General features: G+C 45.3%; 4 protein-coding genes across 4 annotated transcripts in view; 1 reads left to right on the top strand and 3 right to left on the bottom strand.

The window, feature by feature from the left end:
- The window catches only part of SEC61A2 (SEC61 translocon subunit alpha 2), a 39,467-nt gene extending 26,745 nt beyond the window's left edge, over positions 1 to 12,722 (bottom strand). The window contains exons 1-3 of the mRNA XM_050803223.1: positions 12,551 to 12,722; positions 8,783 to 8,850; positions 6,578 to 6,643 (exon numbers count right to left, since the gene is read on the bottom strand). Coding sequence (XP_050659180.1) covers positions 6,578 to 6,643; positions 8,783 to 8,850; positions 12,551 to 12,557 — 141 coding nt within the window. The 5' untranslated portion in view covers positions 12,558 to 12,722. The remainder of the gene's footprint in view (positions 1 to 6,577; positions 6,644 to 8,782; positions 8,851 to 12,550) is intronic.
- The window catches only part of CDC123 (cell division cycle 123), a 421,061-nt gene that overhangs the window by 112,559 nt on the left and 286,131 nt on the right, over positions 1 to 22,371 (bottom strand). The gene's annotated exons all lie outside the window — the stretch shown is intronic.
- UPF2 (UPF2 regulator of nonsense mediated mRNA decay) overlaps positions 1 to 22,371 on the top strand; it is a 727,243-nt gene that overhangs the window by 497,229 nt on the left and 207,643 nt on the right. The window lies entirely within an intron of this gene.
- Positions 19,406 to 22,371, bottom strand: part of DHTKD1 (dehydrogenase E1 and transketolase domain containing 1) — a 55,063-nt gene continuing 52,097 nt past the window's right edge. Inside the window, exon 17 of the mRNA XM_050803208.1 lies at positions 19,406 to 21,384. Coding sequence (XP_050659165.1) covers positions 21,283 to 21,384 — 102 coding nt within the window. The 3' untranslated portion in view covers positions 19,406 to 21,282. The remainder of the gene's footprint in view (positions 21,385 to 22,371) is intronic.

Here is a 22,371-nt window from a genome sequence, read left to right as displayed (position 1 = left end):
TCTGTGAAGCAGCCAAACAAGAAAAGGGACTGTCAACTTGAGCCTGGTGGTCCTGGGGAAAACTCTAGACAGTTGAGAAGGAAGGAGACTCAATACCAGGGCTGCTCCTGACCCTCACAAGGGGAAGTCGACAAGATCTTAGACCTCCCATCAACGTTCCAAATCTGGAGGAAGTAAACCGCAGATATTCTTATCTTGTTCCCTCCTCTGGATAAGAAGGAAGGGAAACAGCAGCTGGGAAGAAATGGATGAAAGAGAAGACAGCAACGGGCTGAGCCTCTCTGATGGAAGTGAAGTATAATGGGCTACACTGAATTGGGAATGAAAAACTCTTCCACTACAGGGCAGCAATCTGGAGCCTAGAACGAAAGACACTCCCCCTCAGTCAGATGGCGAGCAGCTTCTCAAGACGGTTAACGAAAATCCAAGAAATACTGTACATTCTAAAATAACTAGAAGGGTCTGGGCACGGTGTCTTGCGCCTGTAATACCAGCACTTTGGGAGGCAGAGGCAGGTGGATAACTCGAACTCAGGAGTTCAAGACCAACCTGGCCAACATGGTGAAATCCCATCTCTACTAAAAACACAAAAAAATTAGCCAGGTGTGATGGCACGCGCCTGTAATCCCAGCTACTTGGAAGGCGGGGGCACAAGAATCGCTTGAACCCGGGAAGCAGAGGTTCCAGTGAGCCAAGATCGCACGATGGCACTCCAGCCTGGCCAACAGAGCTGAGACTCCATCTCAAACAAAAACAAAAACCAGCTAGAAGGAAATACGTCAAATGTTTCCACATAAAGAAAAGACAAGTATTTAAGGTGATGGATATCCTTTACCCTTATTTGATCTTTATACATTATACAAATGCACCCTGATTTGATCTTTATACATTATACAACTGCATTAAATTATCACAGGTACACTGATAATATATACATCAGTTATGTACCAATTAAATACATTAATTTTCTTTTTTTTTTTTTTTTTTTTTTTTTTTTTTTGAGACGGAGTCTCGCTCTGTCGCCCAGGCTGGAGTGCAGTGGCGAGATCTCGGCTCACTGCAAGCTCCGCCTCCCGGGTTCACGCCATTCTCCTGCCTCAGCCTCCCGAGTAGCTGGGACTACAGGCGCCCACAACCGCGCCCGGCTAATTTTTTGTATTTTTAGTAGAGACGGGGTTTCACCGTGGTCTCGATCTCCTGACCTTGTGATCCGCCCGCTTCGGCCTCCCAAAGCGCTGGGATTACAGGCGTGAGCCACCGCGCCCGGCCAAATACATTAATTTTCTTAAGTGAAGAGAGAGCAGAGTCCAGGCAGCATGTACTGTACTTATCTCAGTTTATCTCACCTCCTACCACTCCCTAAAGAAAACTGGCTAGAATCTCTTTGAGATTCAGAGGAAAGAGAATAAAGAAATCTCCCACATGAGGCAGAGCTGCCTAAGCATGAGAAAGATGAAAAGAAACAGTTTGGCAACTATATAAACATATTAGAGAAGAAATAATGTAACCTAAGATGCATAAATTAATTTACTACATGAAACAGTCATGTGAGGCTGGGCGCAGTGGCTCATGCCTATAATCCCAGCACTCTGGGAGGCCAAGGTGGGCAGATCACTTGAGGTCAGGAGTTCGAGACCTGTCTGGCCAACGTGGTAAAACCCCATCTCTACTAAAAATACAAAAAAATTAGCTGGGCATGGTGGCTTGTGCCGGTTGTCCCAGCTACTCTAAAGGCCGAGGCAGGAGAATAAAAAAAAAAGAAACAGGCATGTGAAATGTCATTCTTTCTGTTTTCTTCTTGGATTCTTAAACTTTAGCAGCAAAGCCCAAAATATTTATTATCTGAACCTTGACAGAAAAAAAATTCACTGGGCCGGGCGCGGTGGCTCAAGCCTGTAATCCCAGCACTTTGGAAGGCCGAGACGGGCGGATCACGAGGTCAGGAGATCGAGACCATCCTGGTTAACAAGGTGAAACCCCGTCTCTACTAAAAAAATACAAAAAATTAGCCGGGCGCGGTGGTGGGCGCCTGTAGTCCCAGCTACTCGGGAGGCTGAGGCAGGAGAATGGCGTGAACCCGGGAGGCGGAGCTTGCAGTGAGCTGAGATCCGGCCACTGCACTACAGCCCGGGCGACAGAGCGAGACTCTGTCTCAAAAAAAAAAAAAAAAAAAAAAAAGAAAAAAAATTCACTGAGCCCTGGATTAGAAGGTTCAATATTGTCAATATGGTAATTCTCTTAAATTGACCTATAAATTCAAAGTAACACGAATGATAATCCCAGCAGACTTTCTTGTAGAAACTGACAAGTCGATTTTAAAATCTATATGGAAATATGAAGGATCTAGAATAGCCACAACAATTCTGAAAAAGAAGAACAAAGCTGGAGTAATGATTGCAAACTGATTACGGGACTTACTAAGAAGTGGCTTGCAGCAGGATGGACACATACACAGATCAATAGAGAGCACGGAACAGACTCGTGCTTATATGGTTAGCCAATTTTCAGCAAAGAGGCCTGAGTAATTCAATGGGGAATTTTTCTCAGCAAACGGTGCTGGATACTCATGTAAAAGGAAATGAAAATCAACCCTTACCTCACGCCACACATAAAAATTACCTCGGAACAGATCACAGACCAAAACATGCAAGTTAAAACTATAAAATGTTTGGAAGAACACAGGAGACAATCTTCATGACATTAGAATAGGCAAAAAATCCTTAGGAAGCAAAAACTCTAAGCCATCCAAGGAACAAAAAAAACATAAACTAAACTTCATTGAAATTTAAAACTCCTGCTGGGTGCAATGGCACTCGCCTGTAGTCCCAGCTACTCAAGAGGCTGAAGCAGGAGGATTGCTTGAGCCCAGGAGTTCGAGGACAGCCTGGGCCACATGGCAAGAGTCTGTCTCTGAAAAAATATAAAAAGAAAAAAATAAAACGTTTAAACCTCTGTTCTTCAAAAGATACTGTTAAGAAAAAAGGCAAGCCACAGACTGGGAGAAATAATTCTTAATACACACATCTAACAAAGAACTTGTATCCAGAAAATGTAAAAATGTTTATAATTCAATGATGAGACAATAATCAATTTTTTAAATAGGCAAAAGATTTGCAAAGACACTTTACAAATCTGACACTTTACTCTTCTGATAAATAAACAAGCACTCATAGGCATATGGAGATGTTGCTCAATAGCATTTATCAGGGAAATGCAAATTAAAACCACATACCTTAGGATGACTACTATTTTTTTGTTTGTTTGTTTGTTTTGAGATGGAATTTCGCTCTTGTTACCCAGGCTGGAGTGCAATGGTGCCATCTCGGCTCACCGCAACCTCCGCCTCCCCGGTTCAAGCGATTCTCCTGCGTCAGCCTCCCAAGTAGCTGGGATTACAGGTATTTGCCACCACGCCCGGCCAATTTTGTAAAATTTTTTTTTTTTTTTTTTTTTTTGAGATGGAGTCTCGCTCTGTTTCCCAGGCTGGAGTGCAGTGGCTCAGTCTCGGCTCACTGCAAGCTCCACCTCCTGGGTTCCCACTATTTTCCTGCCTCAGCACCCCAAGTAGCTGGGACTACAGGCGCCTGCCACCACGCCTGCCTAATTTTTTGTATTTTTAGTAGAGACGGGGTTTCACCATGTTAGCCAGGATGGTCTCAATCTCCTGACCTCGTGATCTGCCGGCCTCAGCCTCCCAAAGTGCTGAGATTATAGGCATGAGCCACCGCTTCCAGCCCAATTTTGTATTTTTAGTAGAGACGGGGTTTCTCCATGTTGGTCAGACTGGTCTCGAACGCCCAACCTCAGGTGATCCACCCGCCTCAGCCTTCCAAAGTGCTGGGATTACAGGAGTGAGCCACTGCACCCGGCAAGATGACTACTATTCAAATAATCAAAAATAACAAAAGTAGACCAGGATACAGATCAACTGGAACTCCAAAACACAGCTGGTGGAAACACAAAATGGGGCAACCAAGAGCTAGGCATGGTGGCTCACGCCTATAATCCCAGCACTTTGGGAGGCTGAGGCAGGCAGATCACCTGAGGTCAGGAGTTCAAGACCAGCCTGTCCAACATGGTGAAACCCCAGCTCTACGAAAAATACAAAAATTAGCTGGGCATGATAGCACATGCCTGTAATCCCAGCTACTCAGGAGGCTGAGACAGGAAAATCGCTTGAAACTCTGTCTCCAAACAAACAAACAAACAAACAAGCAAAATGGGGCAACCACTTAGAAAAGAGCTGACAATGTCTGATAAAGTTGAGCACACACTTACTATAAACCCCACAACTGTACTCCTCAGTACTCACCCATGAAAAATATCCACAGAAATACGTATTCATCAATGTTCATAGCAAATTAATTTGTTGTAGCCAAAATCTGGAAACAACCCAAATGTCTAACAAGTGAATGAATGAATAAACTGTGATAACTTCATACATTAGAACAGTATTCAGAAATAAAAAGGAATGAATTACTGATGTAATGACCATATGAATTAATCTCAGAAAGATTATGATGATGTCAGACACTAAAGAATACTACTGTATGATTCTGTTTACACGAAGCTCTAGAAAAAACAAATCAAAGTAGAGTAACAGGATGTAGATCAGTGGCAGCCTGGGCCTGTGGAGATTCACTGAGAAAGGTTACAGTGAACTTTGGGGGTGACAGAAATGCTCTACATCCACAGAGGTTGTAGTTATGTGGGTGCACAAATTTGTCAAAACTCTCCAAAACGTACGCCTAAAAACAGGTGCACTTTACCGTATATGTATTAAACCTCCATAAGGTTGACTTTTTTTTTAATGGTGGGAGAGGAGTTTCTAAGATGCTAAAACTAAATGGTAGAAATATGGATGACTATTCTTTTTTTCTTTGTATTTTTCTTTGTTTCTTTAAACTTCTCTCCCTGACCATTTAAAACAAATTTAAAGCAAGTATAGTAGTAAAAGTACTTTAATTATCAGATCATTTCATTTTTCAGAAAGAAAATACAGTTTTTCTCCAGATTAGGTACCTAATCTGTTCTATTGCTTCCTAATATAATTTTTTAAAAGTTCTTACAAGTATTTCAATAGCTTTTCGAACTCCCCAAAAAACCTTGACCTAAATTATCTGGTTTTTATTCATGTATTTATTTGAGATGGGAACTCGCTCTGTTGCCCAGGTTAGAGTGCAGTGGTGTGATCTCGGCTCACTGCAACCTCCACTTCCTGGGTTTAAGTGATTCTCCTGCCTCAGCCTCCTGAGTAGCTGGGATTACATGTGCACACCACCATGCCCAGCTAATTTTTGTATTTTTAGTAGAAACAGGGTTTCCCCATGTTGACCAGACTGGTCTCCACTCCTGATGTCAAGTAATCCACCTGCCTTGGCCTGCCAAAGTGCTGGGATTATAAGCATGAGCCACCATGCCCATCCACCTTGACCTAAGTTATCTTATTTAATCTTTACAACAACCCTAAAACATAGGCAGATCACATTTCATACTCACACTGTGAACTTAGTATGTCTGCAAAATTTTATTTGAAAGTATCATTGGGCTGGGTGTGGTGGCTCAGGCGTGTAATCCCAGCCCTGTGGGAGACAGAGGTAGATGGATGGCTTGAGCCCAGGAATTCGAGACCAGCCTGGGCAACATGGCAAAACCCCATCTCTACAAAAAATACCAAAAAAAGTAACTGGGTATGGTGGCTCGTGCCGGTAGTCCCAGCTAGTCAGAAGGCTGAGATGGGAAGATCACCTGGGTTTGGGGAAGGCGAGGCTGAAGTGATCACTCCAGCCTGAGTGACAGAGTGAGACCTTGTCTCAAAAAAGAAACCAAAAAACAAAAACAAAAAAAACACTATCATCGAGTTTTAGTAATTTTTAAACATAGTACAACCCAAGATTCTAAAAATTTGGTTTTAGTGTGACCCTTTCCCTGCAAAAGAATTTAAAAATTAGCCAGGCATGGTGGGGCACACCTGCTGGCCTACGTACTAGGGAGGCTGAGGCAGGAGGATCACCTGAGCCTAGGAGCTGGAGACCAGCCTGGGCAACAGAGAGACCCCGTCTCATTTAAAAACAAAAAATTGCCAGATAAAAAAGGGTGCAGTGGCTCACGCCTATAATCCCAGCAATTGTGGAGGCTGAGGCAGGCAGATCACCTGAGGTCAGGAGTTCGAGATAAGCCTGACCAACACAGGAAAACCCCATCTCTACTAAAAATACAAAACTTTGGCTGGGCGCGGTGGCTCACGCCTATAATGCCAGCACTTTGGGAGGCTGAGGAAGGTGGATAGCTTGAGGTCAGGAGTTCGAGACTTGGGAGGCCAAGGAAGAAGAATCACTTGAACCCAGGAGGCAGAGGTTGCAGTGAGTCGAGATCATGCCTCTGCATCTAGTTTGGGCAACAGAGTGAGACTCCATCTCAAATAAAAATTAATAATACAAAATAAAAAGGATAATAATGCTCAATATATTGAGCTCAATGTATTTTTTATTTTAAGAAAAAAAAAATTCTCAAATTCTAACCAATCAAGACCTTAGAACAATGGTAGAGACACTTATTTAACAGTATAATTACATACCTGACAACATACTAAGAAAATGAAGAGCGTTATAGCAGTCCATAGAACCTTCTCTCTAAACTGGATCTGTGCAACAAAATAAAAAGAATCATCAATCAAAATCAAGAAACAATAAATTTTTTTTGGCAGAGGGGTGGATTTTTGAGGATCTTCTTTGGGGCCTAATTCACAAAAGTTGGGAATGTCTGTATGTGTTAATAAAGGAAGCATTTTTGTTTATTAGATACAAAGTTTTATAAATTTTTTTTTTTTTTTTTGAGACGGAGTCTCGCTCTGTCGTGGTCCAGGCTGGAGCGCAGTGGCCGGATCTCAGCTCACTGCAAGCTCCGCCTCCCAGGTTTACGCCATTCTCCTGCCTCAGCCTCCCGAGTAGCTGGGACTACAGGCGCCCGCCACCTCGCCTGGCTAGTTTTTTGTATTCTTTTTAGTAGAGACAGGATTTCACCGTGTTAGCCAGGAGAGACAGGATTTCACCGTGTTAGCCAGGATGGTCTCGATCTCTTGACCTCGTGATCCGCCCGTCTCGGCCTCCCAAAGTGCTGGGATTACAGGCTTGTATAAACATTTTTTCTCTCTCATACACATACACACACACACACACACACACACGCACGCACGCACGCACACGCAGATGCTTGTTTTTGTTTTTTGTTTTGAGACAGAGTCTCGCTCTGTCGCCCAGGCTGGAGTGCAGACAGAGTCTCAAAAAAAAAGTAGGAGCTAAACAATGTGTACACAGGGACACAGAGTATGGAATGATAGACAGTGGAGACTCCAAAGGGTACAAAGGTGGCAGGAAAAGATGGATGGTGGCTTGGCCTCGGCCTCCCAAAGTGCTGGGATTACAGGTGTGAGCCATGGTGCCGGCCTAGATTGTTTTTTAATGTTCCTTTCACCTTAGTAGCAGCTACAACAAACAGCTGAACTTCCTGAATACAAGTTTCTTTACTTTTCATAAAAAAGGTAATTTAAATACAGGCAGTTCTCATCTACATTGTATGGTGTTAAATGAAACTGAAAAGGAGCCAAAGCAAAACAGAGATCCAATGTGCACGTGACTCGGTGAACACTGCACTGTGCGAAGGTAGGCCTGCTGGTGACAGTGCCATATGAATATTTTATAGACTGCAAAGCCAGGGTTTCTCAGGATGCCTTAAATGTAAATGGAACAACTATTTTTACAAACTCAAAGCAATAAAAAAATACTTCTAGCCGGGTGCAGTGGCTCATGCCTGTAATCCCAGCACTTTGGGAGGCCGAGACAGGTGGATCACGAGGTCAGAAGATCGAGACCATCCTGGCTAACACGGCGAAACCCCGTCTCTACTAAAAATATAAAAAAATTAGCCGGGCATGGTGGCGGGTGCCTGTAGTCCCAGCTACTCGGGAGTCTGAGGCAGGAGAACGGCGTGAACCCGGGAGGCAGAGCTTGCAGTGAGCCAAGATCACACCACTGCACTCCAGCCTGGGCGACAGAGTGAGACTCCATCCCAAATAAATAAATAAATAAATACTTCTAAATCAAATAGTAAGTTTAAAATTTTTTACCTATCTCTATATCCCTATTCCTATTAGTTTGATGAGAAATTTGTAGTTTGATGAAGAATTTCTAGAAATTGGCCAATCTAGAAATAACAATATTTCCAGAATTTAAATACCTTAACTCTGAAAGTTCGCAATGATAGAAGAACGATTTCACCCAGTCACAGTATCTTCTGAATGCATTCCTGTCATTTTTCTTTCCAATGAATGAATCAAGAAATGGGAGGTATGTATTTGCACAAATGCAATTCATTTACATGAAACAGCTGTACTCATCAAAACCTATCCAGAAGACCGGGTTATTTCTAGTCCAGTAGGTCACATCATTAGCAAACACAATACACACCCTATACTACAGGATTTATGAAGGATCACTACAGACAGGAGAATACTCTGTCTTAACTAACACACAGGCCGAAGAAACACTTAGTTTGGAAACGTCACAACTTAAAGAACAGTCATTTTTGAAAGCATGAGATAATCTATCTAGATTTAAACAGATTTATATTAGTTTTATTCACTTGGTGCCTCTTGCAAGGAGGATGAGCACCAATAGTTTTCCAATTACCGACAGAGAAGGACTGAGGAAAGGAAATGAATTTTCCTGGTTTAGTAGGGTAAGTCCTTGAGCTACCCTCTATATTACTAAAATCTTATACTTACTTTCCTTTCCGGTTTCTGAATTTCTGGTAGAACTGCACAGAACGGTTTGATAACTTCTAAAAATTTGACTGTAAAAAGAAAAAGAATAAATGTCCCTATTATTATAAAGTTTAAAAAAATCTTTCTAGAGAATCAAACACAAATATTCTCTTTCACCAGCAATTCACCCCATCCTTACAGCCTCAAATTAAATAATCATACTGTTCTCCACTTCAAATGATACGTAAAGGAAGAGATTATCATTCAAGGGACAAAAAAGTCCAAATGGTTTGATGGCTAGTCAGTAGAAGCAAAGCAATCCAAGCAATCTTTTTCCAGAACTTTACTTCCTCACACTTGTATCCAATCATTTTATATACAGAGAAAAGGGGCTGTTCAAAGGGCATCATGACGTCAAAAAGGGAGCAAATGTACCCTACCGTGGTACCCATGAGACAATGCATGATAGAAGAAAGCAGGTATCAGAGGAGGAAGACAGGAGGGTGCCTTCTGCACTCAGGAAGTACAACAGGAAATGGGCTCTTCTGCAGAGAACTGGCTTAAACAACTGAAAGATGCCGAAATGCGTAGGTGACAAAAAAATCATGCAATCACCTCCTATAGTCAACTTTTTTTTTTTTTGAGACAGTGTCTCTCTGTGTTGCCCAGGCTGAAGTTCAGTGGCACGATCTCGGCTCAGTGCAATCTCCGCCTCCCAGGTTCAAGTGATTCTCCTGCCTCAGCCTCCCAAGTAGCTGGGATTACAGGCGCGTGTCACCACACCTGGCTAATTTTTGTATTTTTACTAGAGATGGGATTTCACCATGGTGGCCAGGCTTGTCTCAAACTCCTAACATCAAGTGATCCTCCCATCTCAGCCTCCCAAAGTGCTGGGATTACAGGCATGAACCATGGCACCTGGCCCCTATAGTTAGCTGTTTTTGTTTTGCTTTGTTTCGTTTTTGAGACGGATTCTCCCTCTGTCGCCCAGGCTGGAGTGCAGTGGTGCCATCTCGGCTCACTGCAAGCTCTGCCCCCCTGCGTTCAAGCAGTTCTCCTACCTCAGCCTCCTGAGTAGCTGGGAATATAGGTGCGCAGCACCATGCCTGGCTAATTTTTGTATTTTAGTAGAGACAGGGTTTCACCACTTTGGTCAGGCTGGTCTCGAACCCCTGACCTCGTGATCCACCCATCTCGGCCTCCCAAAGTGCTGGGATTACAGGCGTGAGCCACGGCACCCGGCCCCTATAGTTAACTTTTTAAAGTATGTAGGCCAGGCACGGTGGCTCACACCTGTAATCCTAGCACTCTGGGAGGCCAAGGTGGGCAGATCACAAGGTCAGGAGATCGAGACCATCCTGGCTAACACGTGAAACCCCGTCTCTACTAAAAATACAAAAAACAAATTAATGGGGTGTGGTGGCGGGTGCCTGTAGTCCCAGCTACTCAGGAGACTGAGGCAGGAGAATGGCGTGAACCCAGGAGGCGGAGCTTGCAGTAAGCCGAGCTCCAGCCACTGCACTCCAGCCTGGATGACAGAGCGAGACTCCGTCTCAAAAAAAAAGAAAAAAAAAGTATGTAATCTCTGCTTCATTTCATCAGACCACATTTCATTGCCTGGTTACTCTCCCAGGTAATATCAAAATACCTGCTTATGTAAAATAACCCAGAGAATTTACAATTACATTTCATCAGAAAGTACTGTTTTCCCAGACTAGTCTTGTAGTATATAAAGGTAAGATAAATCAAGGTTCTTTAAGGATAGACACTGTCTTCTGGCGTGGCTTAAGTCAAGTCCTGCCAGAGACCTGAAGGGTGAATATGACAATCTCTCAAGCTTCTGTCCTTTGCCAAAGGGTCTGCAATGTGGAGAAAGACAAGCCGCAGGTAGGTATTAGGCTCTGCGGCTCTTCTTCCCCTACAGACACTGGCTTCTGTATACTAACATTCCAAAACTCTTAAAGCTGACATGAGTGATTACATTTCTGCAGTTGCCTAAAGTTGATTTTATTTTTTTATATATATATATATATATATATTTTTTTTTTTTTTTTTTTTTTTTTTTTTTTTGAGACGGAGTCTCGCTCTGTCGCCCAGGCTGGAGTGCAGTGGCCGGATCTCAGCTCACTGCAAGCTCCGCCTCCCTGTTTTACGCCATTCTCCTGCCTCAGCCTCCCGAGTAGCTGGGACTACAGGCGCCCACCACCTCGCCCAGCTAGTTTTTTGTATTTTTAGTAGAGACAGGGTTTCACTGTGTTAGCCAGGATGGTCTCGATCTCCTGACCTCGTGATCCGCCCGTCTCAGCCTCCCAAAGTGCTGGGATTACAGGCTTGAGCCACCGCGCCCGGCCTATTATATATATTTTTAAAAGCCTCTACAAATGATGGGCAGTCACTGATGTATGTTTATTTGTTTCAAGATGGAGTTTCGCTCTATCGCCCAGGCTTGAAGTGCAGTGGCAGGATCTCAGCTCACTGCAACCTCTGCCTCCTGGGTTCAAGGGATTCTCGTGCCTCAGCTTCCTGAGGAGCTGAGATTACAGGCGCCCACCACCACACCAGGCTAATTTTTATATTTAGTAGAGACGGGGTTTCATCATGTTGGCCAGGCTGGTCTCGAACTTTTGACCTCCGGTGAGCCGCCCTCTTTGGCCTCCCAAAGTGCTGGGATTACAGGCGTGAGCCTCTGCGCCCCACCAGTCACTGAAGTTTGACAGAAGGATTCACTAATTGTCATGGGCAGATGTTTATTACCCAAGTACTATTAGGTTGGTGCTAAAGTAACTGCGGTTTCTGAAAAGTAATTGAAAACCGCAATTACTTTTGCAGCAACCTAATATTTTGGACTTTCTGGAAAGTAAATCTGAATTATGAAAGCATTCATCGCTAACGCAAAACAAGTATCAATCACATCAGGAGACTTCCTAGAACCTCTCCATCCGTTTTCCTCCTCACCTCAATCCAAGCCACTCAGATTTCTTGACACTTCATGATCATCTGAAAGGGGTACTCATGTTCAAGCAAAGCTTTTGGCTGCCCCGTCTATCCTTGTGATGCAGAATTTTACCAAGGGTCTCTCCTACTCCTTTCTAATTTCCCCCAAATGTCCACTAGTTGGCCAGTGGGTGCCCTGCTTGGATATGCACGGCCCATTCATCCAACGAACATCTTCGGGGCTATGCAAGTAGTTGCGCGCACATATGTGGGGTTGAGTGTTAGGGGGAGGGCCCTGAAAAACATTCCTATAACATAAGGCCTCGTCCCTAAAGCTTATACAACCTTACAGTTTTCAGTAAGCGCTAAAGAATGAACAGTTTAAGGAAAACGCTGTTACCAACGCACTCCTTTCCTCCCTAAAACACACGCCATGCATCACTTTTTTAAAAATTAAACGAGTTAGGGGAGCTTTATCCAACATAACATGCCAAGGAAGGATGACGAGGGAATAAAAATACGGGATTTCTTTAACTCCTGAAAAATTAAAAAGTGGTCCAGGTTCACCCGGTGCCCTAACTCCCCGCCCCCAAAACCAATGGCCTCCCAGCGCCATCCTCGACCTCTATCGAACGCAAACCCCGGGCCTCCGGGTCCCGGTACCCGCCGGGCAAGGCCTCGCACGTCTAGGAGAGCCTAGGCAGAGGCCCCCGGCCCGTGCCCTTCCGCAGCGGCCCGGAGCGGCCCGCAAATCCCCGGTCCGCACGACTCCGAGCGAGCGCCGGCCTCACCGCCCGCAGCCCAGGCGGGGCCTGCGTTCCCGGCCAGAGCCCCGCTCCAGCCGCCGCTACTCACTGCCCATGGCTGCTGCTGGGGAGGCCCAAGGGGGAACTGCGGCCTCGGCGCTGCCTTCGCTCGGCTCCCGCGGCTCGGGCCTCGGTACCGGCTCCCAACGCGATCCTGCCAGCCCCGCGCAGGCTCCGCCCAACCCCGCGCAGGCTCCGCCCCCGCCACGTGACCCGCGCGCCCGCCCGGCCCAGCCCCGCCCCCAGGCCGGCCGTTGGACGACGTCCGCTGCGTTGCCATGGTGACCACGGGCGCCCCGAGAGGCACGGCTGGCTGGCCTGGGGGCAGGGCTGGGGCGGGCAGTCGCGTGGCGTGGGAGCTGCGCAGAAGCTGAGGCTACCGGGTTCTTCGTTGCCTATAGGCTTTCCCTGCTCAGTGTGGAGAAGCCGCCGTTTCCTCGCGCGCCACGGCCGACTCAGGCCTCCTGGGCACCCTTCGGGGAGGCCGCGATCCCGGCGCTGCCCGAGTAGCGCGGGGAACACGGTTCTGGCCCCGAGACCTTGGGCTGAGCCGCTGATCGCTGACAGGACCGAACCAATCTTATTTTGCCTCCTTTTTTTTTTTTTTTTTTTTTTTTTTTTTTGAGACGGTAGTCTCGCTCTGTCGCCCAGGCTGGAGTGCAGTGGTGCGATCTCGGCTCACTGCAAGCTCCGCCTCCCGGGTTCACACCATTCTCCTGCCTCAGCCTCCCGAGTAGCTGGGACTACAGCCCTGCCACCACGCCCGGATAATTTGTTTGTATTCTTAGTAGAGACGAAGTTTCACCGTGTTAGCCAGGATGGTCTCGATCTCCTGACCTCGTGATCCGCCCCTATCGGCCTCCCCAAAGTGCTGGGATTACAGGCATGAGCCACCGCATCGGGGCGCTTCCTTCTTACCGTTATCTCTTGGAAGTTTGTAAAACTTTTTGACACGTCGTTGTGTGTAGTTAACAGTTACGAACTCCTCTGTCTCGACGTAAGCTAGGCCCCTCCATCTTCTCCAAAACACAGAGATCAGGATCGTATGCCTCCTACCGTGGAACAATTTTCCTGAAGCCACTGTTCTCTTTTTTTCTTTTTTTTTTTTTTTTTTTTTTAAGAGCTGGTCTTGCTCTGTGGCTCAGGTTGGAATGGAGTGCAGTGACACAATCATAGCTCACTGCTGCGTCGAACTCCCAGTCTCAAGCGACCTTCCCACCTCAGCCTCCAGAGTAGCTGGGACCAGCAGGTCTGCGCCATCAAACTCAGCTGATCTTTGTATTTTTTGTAGAGATGGAGTCTTGCTATGTTGCCCATGCTGGTCTCGAACTCCTGAGCTCAAGCAATCTGGCTGTCTCAGCCTCCCAAAGTGCTGGGATTACAGGCATGGACCACCACAACTGGCCTCAAGAATCTGTTCTAATGTTCAGATCTATGTCCATGAAATAAATTATATATTTCAAGGGGGTATGCAATTTAGGTCCAGCTTGCATGGGTCTCTGCTGTATTTGAGGTCAGCTGGGACAGCCCCAGGGCTGGGGACTGGAATGATCAGGTGGCTCCCTCACTCCCCAGTCTGGCATTGGGTGCTGGTGTCAGCTCCAGCACCTCCAGATGCCTTCTCCAAGTGGCCCGGGCTTCCTCACAATGTGGTAGCTAGCGTCCAAGGGATGTCCTCAGAACTGAACCAGCATCTTTTACTGCATTGTGTTTGTAGGGGCAGCCACAAGTCCTAGGGACACCTCCTCTAGGGGAGATTGTGGCAAGATTCTGGAAGAACATGTGGGATTCAAAATACTGCTGTGGGAATTTCTGGAAAATCCAATCTGCCACAGTAATAATCTCCCATCCTGTTAATTCATCCTTACTTCACTCTACTTTGTATTAGTCATTTTTATACTTGCCTAATCTCCCCTGCTATGCAGTAAACTTCTAGATGGAGTGGGCGTGCTTACTTTTTCTACTATGTACAATAGCCTGCAAAATGATTGACTAAAGTACAGTTTTGACACGAAATTACGAGCTAATTTCATGAATGCAATATCCTTTCAATAAAGATGCACTAAATTCCAGCCTGGGCAACACAGTGAGACCACGTCTCTGTGAAAGGTAAAAAAACAAAAATCAGCCGGGCATGGTGGTTTACGCCTGTTGTCCCAGCTTGTCAGGAGGCCTCAGGAGGATGGCTTGAGCCCTGGAGGCAGAGGTTGTAGTGAGCTGAAATCACACCACGGTACTCCAGCAGTGGGTGGGGGACAGAGGGAGGCGGCAGGGAAAGATGCACTAAATTGAAAATATCACAGAAGGTGAAGAATATCCTGTGCCTCTTTTTACTGCTATTTCTGGGATAGTTCCACGGTTCAGGTAAGAGCCTGGGAGTGAGCTTTGACACTCTGGATAAACTTTGTGAATTACCCTTCCACCATTCTTTTTTTTCTCTTTGAGACAGAGTCTCGCTCTGTCACTGGGCTGGAGTGCAGTGGCCAGTCTCAACTCACTGCAGCCTCTGTCTCCGAGGTTCAAGTGATTCTCCTGCCTCAGCCTCCCGAGCAGCTGAGATTACAGGCACATGCCACCTTGCCCGGCTAAGTTTGTATTTTTAGTAGAGACGGGGTTTCACCATGTTGGCCAGGCTGGTCTTGAACTGCTAACCTCAAGTGATCTGCCTGCCTTAGCCTCCCAAAGTGCTGGGATTTCAGGCATGAGCCACTGCTCTTGTCCCCTTCCACCATTTTTTCTACCACTACATGCCACCCAGGGCTTTTCCTTAACTGCAATGTGCCACCTAATCTACATCCATCCAGACTCTCACTCTACCTTGATCTTTCATTGTTTTAGCGCATCCAACAAGAAAATGTCTCTATGTATAAAATGCGTTGTCTTCTCAAATACATTGTTAGCCCATTGAGGACAATGGGCAACCCATTTTGTCTTTTACTTCTGTGTATTTCTAAGGTCCATAAAAATGCAATATAGGGAAGATGTCAATAAAGTATTTCTCGATGAAATACCACTTTACTCTTAAAAGGTCATTTCTGGCGTTCAGTTCAATTCTAGCTGGATCCCCATATGAGTCAAAGAAAACAGGGATATGACACTAAAGTTATATCAATTTAGGCCAGGCGCGGTGGCTCAAGCGTGTAATCCCAGCACTTTGGGAGGCCGAGGAGGGTGGATCACAAGGTCAGGAGATCGAGACCACAGTGAAACCCCGTCTCTACTAAAAATACAAAAAATTAGCCGGGGGCGGTGGCGGGCGCCTGTAGTCGCAGCTACTCGGGAGGCTGAGGCAGGAGAATGGCGGGAACCCGGGAGGCGGAGCTTGCAGTGAGCCGAGATCGCGCCACTGCACTCCAGCCTGGGCAACAGCGTGAGACTCCGTCTCAAAAAAAAAAAAAAAAATAAAAAAAAAAAATAAAGTTATATCAATTTAATTTTTTTTTTTTTTCTTGAGACAGGGTCTCCCTCTGTCACCCAGGCTGGGGTGAAATGGCGCTGTACCGGCTCATTGCAACCTATGCCTCCCCGGTTCAAACGCTCTGCCTTCCTCAGCCTCTCAAAGAGCTGGGATTACAGGCGTGAGCCACTGTGCACCCTGTTTAATTTTTTATCTACTATTATTTTTCACAGTAGGGGTCTCACTCTGTCGCCTAAGCTGGAGTGCAGTGGTGAGATCATAGCTCACTGCAGCCTCGAAGTCCTTGGTTCAAAGGATCTTTTCACCTCAGCCTCTGGAGTTACTGGAACTACAGGCATGTGCCACTGGCCTGACTTAGACAATTTTTAAAAATTAGACTGGGTGTGGTGGCTCATGCCTGTTAATTCCAGCACTTTGGGAGGTCAAGGCAGGAAAATCATTTGAGGCCAGGAGTTTGTGACCAGCCTGGGCAATATAGTGAGACCTAGTCTCTGTAAGAAAAAAAAAAAAATTGTTTAATTAGCAGGGCATAGTGGCAGGCACATTAGTCCTAGCTACTTGGGGGCCTGAGGTGGGATGAACACTTGAGCCCAGGAATTCGAGGCTGCAGTGAACCATAATCATGCCACTGCACTCCAGCCTGGGGGACAGAGGGAGACCCTGTCTCTAAATAAATAAATAAAATTGCAGTTGGCAGTGAGAAAAGGCGTCTGCTTTAGATTGCACTTTATCAGATTTAAATACAATGACAATGAATTACTCTTTCTACAGAGTAAGAGCTTTTGGGGTTTTTTAATTGATGAATACTAGATGTACATACTTTCAAGGTACATGTGATAATTTAATACATTCATATAATTTATAAATATCAAAACAGTGAATTTGGGATATCCATCACCTTAAATATTTCTCTTTTCTTTAAAATAGAATCATTTGAATTCTCCTCTAGCTATTTTGAAATGTATAATAGATATTGTAAACTGTGGTCACCTACCGATCCATCTAACAGTAGGTCTTATTTCTTCTATCAAACCATATATTTGTACTCGTTAATCTACTTCTCTTCATTCCCCTACCCCTTCCCCTCTCAACCTCTGCTAACAACCGATCTACTCTCTATCTTCGTGAGATCCTTTTTTGTTTTGTTTTGTTTTGTTTTTTGAGATGGAGTCTTGCTCTTGTCACCCAGACTGGAGTGCAATGGCAAGATCTCGGCTCACTGCAACCTCTGCCTCCTGGGTTCAAGTGATTCTCCTGCCTCAGCCTCCCCAGTAGCTGGGATTTACAGGCACCCACCACCACGCCCGGCTAATTTTTTTGTATTTTTAGTACAGACAGGGTTTCACTATCTTGGCCAGGCTGGTCTTGAACTCCTGACCTCAGGTGATCCACCCGCCTCGGCCTCCCAAAGGGCTGGGATTACAGGCGTGAGCCACTGCACCTGGCCGAAATCTACTTTTTAAGTTCCCACGTGAGTGAGAATATCCAAGTTTTGTCTTTCTGTGCTTGACTTATTTCACATAACATAATGACCTCCAGTTCCATCCATGTTGCTACAAATGACAAGATTTTATTTTTTTTAAATGGCTGAATAATATTCCATTGTATATATGTAACTTATTTTCTTTAATATCCAAATACATATGAGAAAAATGTAGGTGAAGCTTTTGGAACCTCAAAAGTCTTGATCCTCAATCTGTGACTTACTTCCAGTGTAATCTTTTTTTTTGGAGGGGGGGTAACCCTTTTATTTCCTCAATTTTGTCAAAGGGCCAGGCATGGTGGCTCATACCTGTAATCCCAGCACTTTGGGAGGCCGAGGCAGCCTGATGCAAGAGAATTACCTGATCTAGAAAGGCGGAGGTTGCAGTGAGCCGGGATTGTGCCACTGTCCTCCAACCTGGGCCACAGAGCGAGATTTGGTCTCCAAAGAAAAAAAGAAAAACTTAGTAATTTTATACTTGTGTCTTATTTATATATGTTATTTATATCTATGCCATTTTCATGTTCAATGAGGAACAAACCGTAAATTGGGTATTCAAGAAGTAGAAACAGTAGCAACCATGGGAAAATTTTAGTTTTGTCTGAAATGGCAAATTATTCTTAGTAAAAAAAAAATATTTTTTAGTAAGAATAGTAAGAACTATTTTGCTTAGCTTTTCCATGTCTTGCACACACATGCTATTTGGGAAAAATACTCTGAAGCTTAGACATCTTTAGTCTGACTGTATTACCTTTGAAATTTTATTATTTTTTAAAAATTCCTTGGTTGAGAATAAAAATAGTATCCCTTTTACACTTTTTTTTTTTGAGATGGAGTCTTGCTCTGTTGCCCATGCTCGAGTAGTTCAAGTGATTTTCCTGCCTCAGCCTCTCAGGTAGCTGGGACTACAAGCATGCATGACAACGCTCGGCTGATCTTTGCATTTTTAGTAGAAACAGGCTTTCAAACCAGGTTGGCCAGGCTGGTCTTGAACGCCTGACCTTACGTGATCTGCCCACCTTGGCCTCCCAAAGTGCTGGAATTACAAGCATGGGCCACCGTGCCTGGCCTACTGAATTTTTAAAGGAAAGGAAGTAATGAGTATTTGATTTGGAATTCCTTAAATGGTCCCTTCCTGCAAGGGACTGTAAAATGCTGATCCATGTTGCAGTAGCAATTGAGAGTAGAGAGGTCAAGACAACAGAAGACACATTTCATGGCTCGAGTTAGAGAAGACATAAAAAGAAACCATGAACAGGCTGTGAGGTGTAAAATTAGAAATTTGGAGAGATCCACCAGTCACTGTGGCTCATGCTTGTAATCCCAGCACTTTGAGAGGCCGAGGTGGGCGGATCATGATGTCAGGAGAAGGAGGCCATCCTGGCTAACACGGTGAAACCCCTTCTCTACTAAAAATACAAAAAACTAGCTGTGGCATGTGCCTGTAGTCCCAACTACTCAGGAGGCTGAGGCAGGAAAATCTTTTGAACCCAGGAGGCAGAGGTTGCAGCGAGCCGAGATCGCACCACTCCAGCCTGGGCGACAAAGCGAGACTCCGTCTCAAAAAAAAAAAGGTTAGTTTAGAGCTCTCCAAATTTCTTTTTCTTTTTCTTTTTTTTTTTTTTTTTTTTGAGACAGAGTCCCTCTCTGTCACCCAGGCTGGAGTGCAGTGGTACGATCTCGGCTCACTGCAACTTCCACCTCCCGGGATCAAGCGATTTTCCTGCCTCAGCCTCCGGAGTAGCTGGGATTACAGGCATGCGCCACCATGCCCTGCTCATTTTTATATTTTTAGTAAGAGATGGGGTTTAGCCATGTTGACCAGGCTGGTCTCGAACACCTGACCTCAGGTGATGCACCTGTCTTGGCCTCCCACAGTGCTGTGATTACAGGTGTGAGCCACCACGCCCAGCCTAAACTAACCTTTTACAGAGATCTAATCTTCCATCTCATTTTTGTGCTTAGACTTTTGAAATCTTTTCATTCAAGAAATCCAGGAGCCCTGAGGGAAAAAAATGACAATGTGCTTTTATTTTTTTTCTTGTTAAAAAAATACAACATTGGTAATCGTTTTCATTAAATAGACCTTTGTGACTTTACTGATTTACATGAGTGGTGCTAAATTACATGATTTATAAGACTTGACACAGGAAGGATGCACTGAGGTATATGGGAAGAAAAGGGATATGAATACTAGAGAAATGTTAAATCAATAACTAAGGCACACTTTCGGATGTGAATCATAAATCTACCACTGTGGCGAGAACAGCCTATACGTACTGGATTCTGAAAGACATGATCAGTTGCTGGTAAAAGTGGAGAAGGCCTGGGTTTCTGCCAGTCCCCTGGTACTTCCCACACCACTTCAGAGAAAAAGCGTCATGACACAAGAACGGTAGACGGTAGAGGCCCCCAGCACTGAGTCAGGGGAAGCGACATGGTTTGCTATTTAGTTATGCTTCCAGTACTTGGTTTAATTTCACAGTGAGGGAGTTGGTTGGTGATCTGTAAGAAATCCCCAAGCACCTGGTGTTGGGAAGTTCCCTCAAATAAAGAGGTGTTCTTTTCTTTTCTTTTTTGTCTCTCTCTCTCTCTCTTATTTATTTATTTTTTGAAACGAGTCTTGCTCTGTCGCCCAGGCTGAAGGGCAGTGGCAGGATCTCAGCTCACTGCAACCTCCACCTCCCGGGTTCAAGCGATTCTCCTGCTTCAGCCTCCCGAGTAGCTGGGATCACAGGCACGCACCACCATGCCCAGCTAATTTTTGTATGTTTAGTAGAGACAGGGTTTCGCTATGTTTTGTCTGGTCTCGAACTCCCAACTTCAGGTGATCCACCCACCTCAGCCTCCCAAAGTGCTGAGTTTACAGGCGTGAGCTGCAGCGCCCGGCCAGGAAATGTTCTTTAAGCACCACAAATAAACATACTGTACCAGGGACTTGTAGGGGCAAGACTGATGAACCAGGGGCTGAAATCCCTGTATCAGAAACCCAAGACAGTTAAAAATAGTTAAATATCACTGTAAGAACAATTCAAAGAAAAACAAGTTTACGGCAAAACAGACTACAAATCAATTTCATCATAACTAAAACTCCTTAATTTAAAAATACAGTACTAGAAGATCATCCACCCAGGGATTTGTATTTAGTAGGACCTAGATTTGCTAGTGTTGGGGAGACACTTCATACAGTGGCTGGAAAGCAGCACCACAGATTTATATAAAATGAAAATATTAGTACTGCCACAGGACTTTAAAAAAAGGGGGAAAATTAATGGAAGTGACATGCATCAAACAAATCAAGAGGCAGTGTTGAGGTCATCTCCATGGAGCTGTAAACTCAGAAGTGTTTCCTGGTCACATGTGGTCAATTAGGGTCAAGTCTGAAATCATCTAGATAATTACCTAGTTTTCCAGCTCATTCAGAGCTAAAATCCATAACACTATCATACTTTCCTTTGATTTTCTGAGATGGAGTCTTGCTGTGTCGCCCAGGCTAGAGTACAGTGGCACCATCTCAGCTCATTGCAACCTCTGCCTCCCAGGTTCAAGCAGTTCCCCTGCCTCAGCCTCCGGAATAGGGAATAGCTGAGACTACAGGCACGCGCCACCACCCCCAACTAATTTTTGTTCAAGTGATTCTCCTGCCTCAGCCTCCCGAGAAGCTGGGATCACAGGTGCCCACCACCACACCCAGCTATTTTTTGTATTTTTAGTACAGGCGGGGTTTCACCGTGTTGGTCAGGCTGGTCTTGAACTCCTGACCTCAGGTGATCCACCGGCCTTGGCCTCCCAAAGTGCTGGGATTACAGGCGTGAGCCACCATGCCTGGCCTTAATGGCCATTTTCTTAAAGAGAAACAGTGTTTCTTCAAAAGTCATCATTAAGCGAAGGTCTTGGAGAGGATATCTTCATGCTGGTGCAAGTGAACTGTGCCAATTCCTACAGCGGGTACTGGCAAAGGGGGCCGGCCCACCAGACGGAGCTGTAAGTGCAGCAGAGAATAAATAAAATGCCATTTTGACGAGCTCAGAGCTCTGCTTAGTTCCAACAAGATGGTGCATGTATTTCTCTTAGTTTGTTTAACCATAAATCACCTCTTTCAAATAATGAGTTACACAGAAGAGATTAGAGGGACAGGGCTCCGTGCCTCAATGCCTGTAATCCCAGCGCTTTGGGAGGCCGAGGTGGGTGTATCACTTGAGGCCAGGAGTTTGAGACCAGCTGGCCAACATGAAAAAAACCTCGTCTCTACTAAAAATACAAAAATTTGCCAGGCGTGGTGGCCTGCGCCTGTAATCCCAGCTACTCGGGAGGTTGAGGCACAAGAATCACTTGAACTCCAGAAGCAGAGGTTGCAGTGAGCTGAGATTGCACCACTGCACTCCAGCCTAAGCAAGAGAGCCAGACTTTGTCTCAAAAAAAAAAAAAAAAATAGATTGGTGGCAAATATGTCACCACTAACAACTAATGGAATGCTAGGCAAGATAAGGTAAGACAAGTTCTTGAATTTGTGCTATTCTTTTTTGTTTGTTTGTTTGTTTTGAGACGAAGTTTTGCTCTTCGTTGCTCAGGCTGGAGTGCAGTGGCATGATCTCGGCTCACTGCAACCTCTGCCTCCTGGGTTCAAGAGATTCTCCTGCCTCAGCCTCCTGAGTGGCTGGGACTACAGGCATGCATCACCATGCCCAGCTAATTTTTGTATTTTTAGTAGAGATGGGATTTTACCATGTTGGCTAGGCTGGTCTCGAACTCCTGATCTCAGGTGATCAGCCCACCTCGGCCTCACAAAGTGCTGGGATTACAGGCGTGAGCCACCATGCCCAGCCTCAGGTATTTATTTACAGCAATGGGAGAACGAAGTAACACAATGGGCCTAGAATGAGTGTTATTGAGCATATCCAGTCCCACACTATAAAACAAGCCTGCTAGTCCTCTGGCTTGTCCAAGGCTTGGATAAGACATGCTAAGG

The sequence above is a fragment of the Macaca thibetana genome, chromosome 9, assembly GCF_024542745.1.
Source record: "Macaca thibetana thibetana isolate TM-01 chromosome 9, ASM2454274v1, whole genome shotgun sequence".
NCBI classification, from domain to species: domain Eukaryota; kingdom Metazoa; phylum Chordata; class Mammalia; order Primates; family Cercopithecidae; genus Macaca; species Macaca thibetana.
Note: the sequence above shows the minus strand (reverse complement) of the source record. Positions and strands in the feature narration are given on the sequence as shown.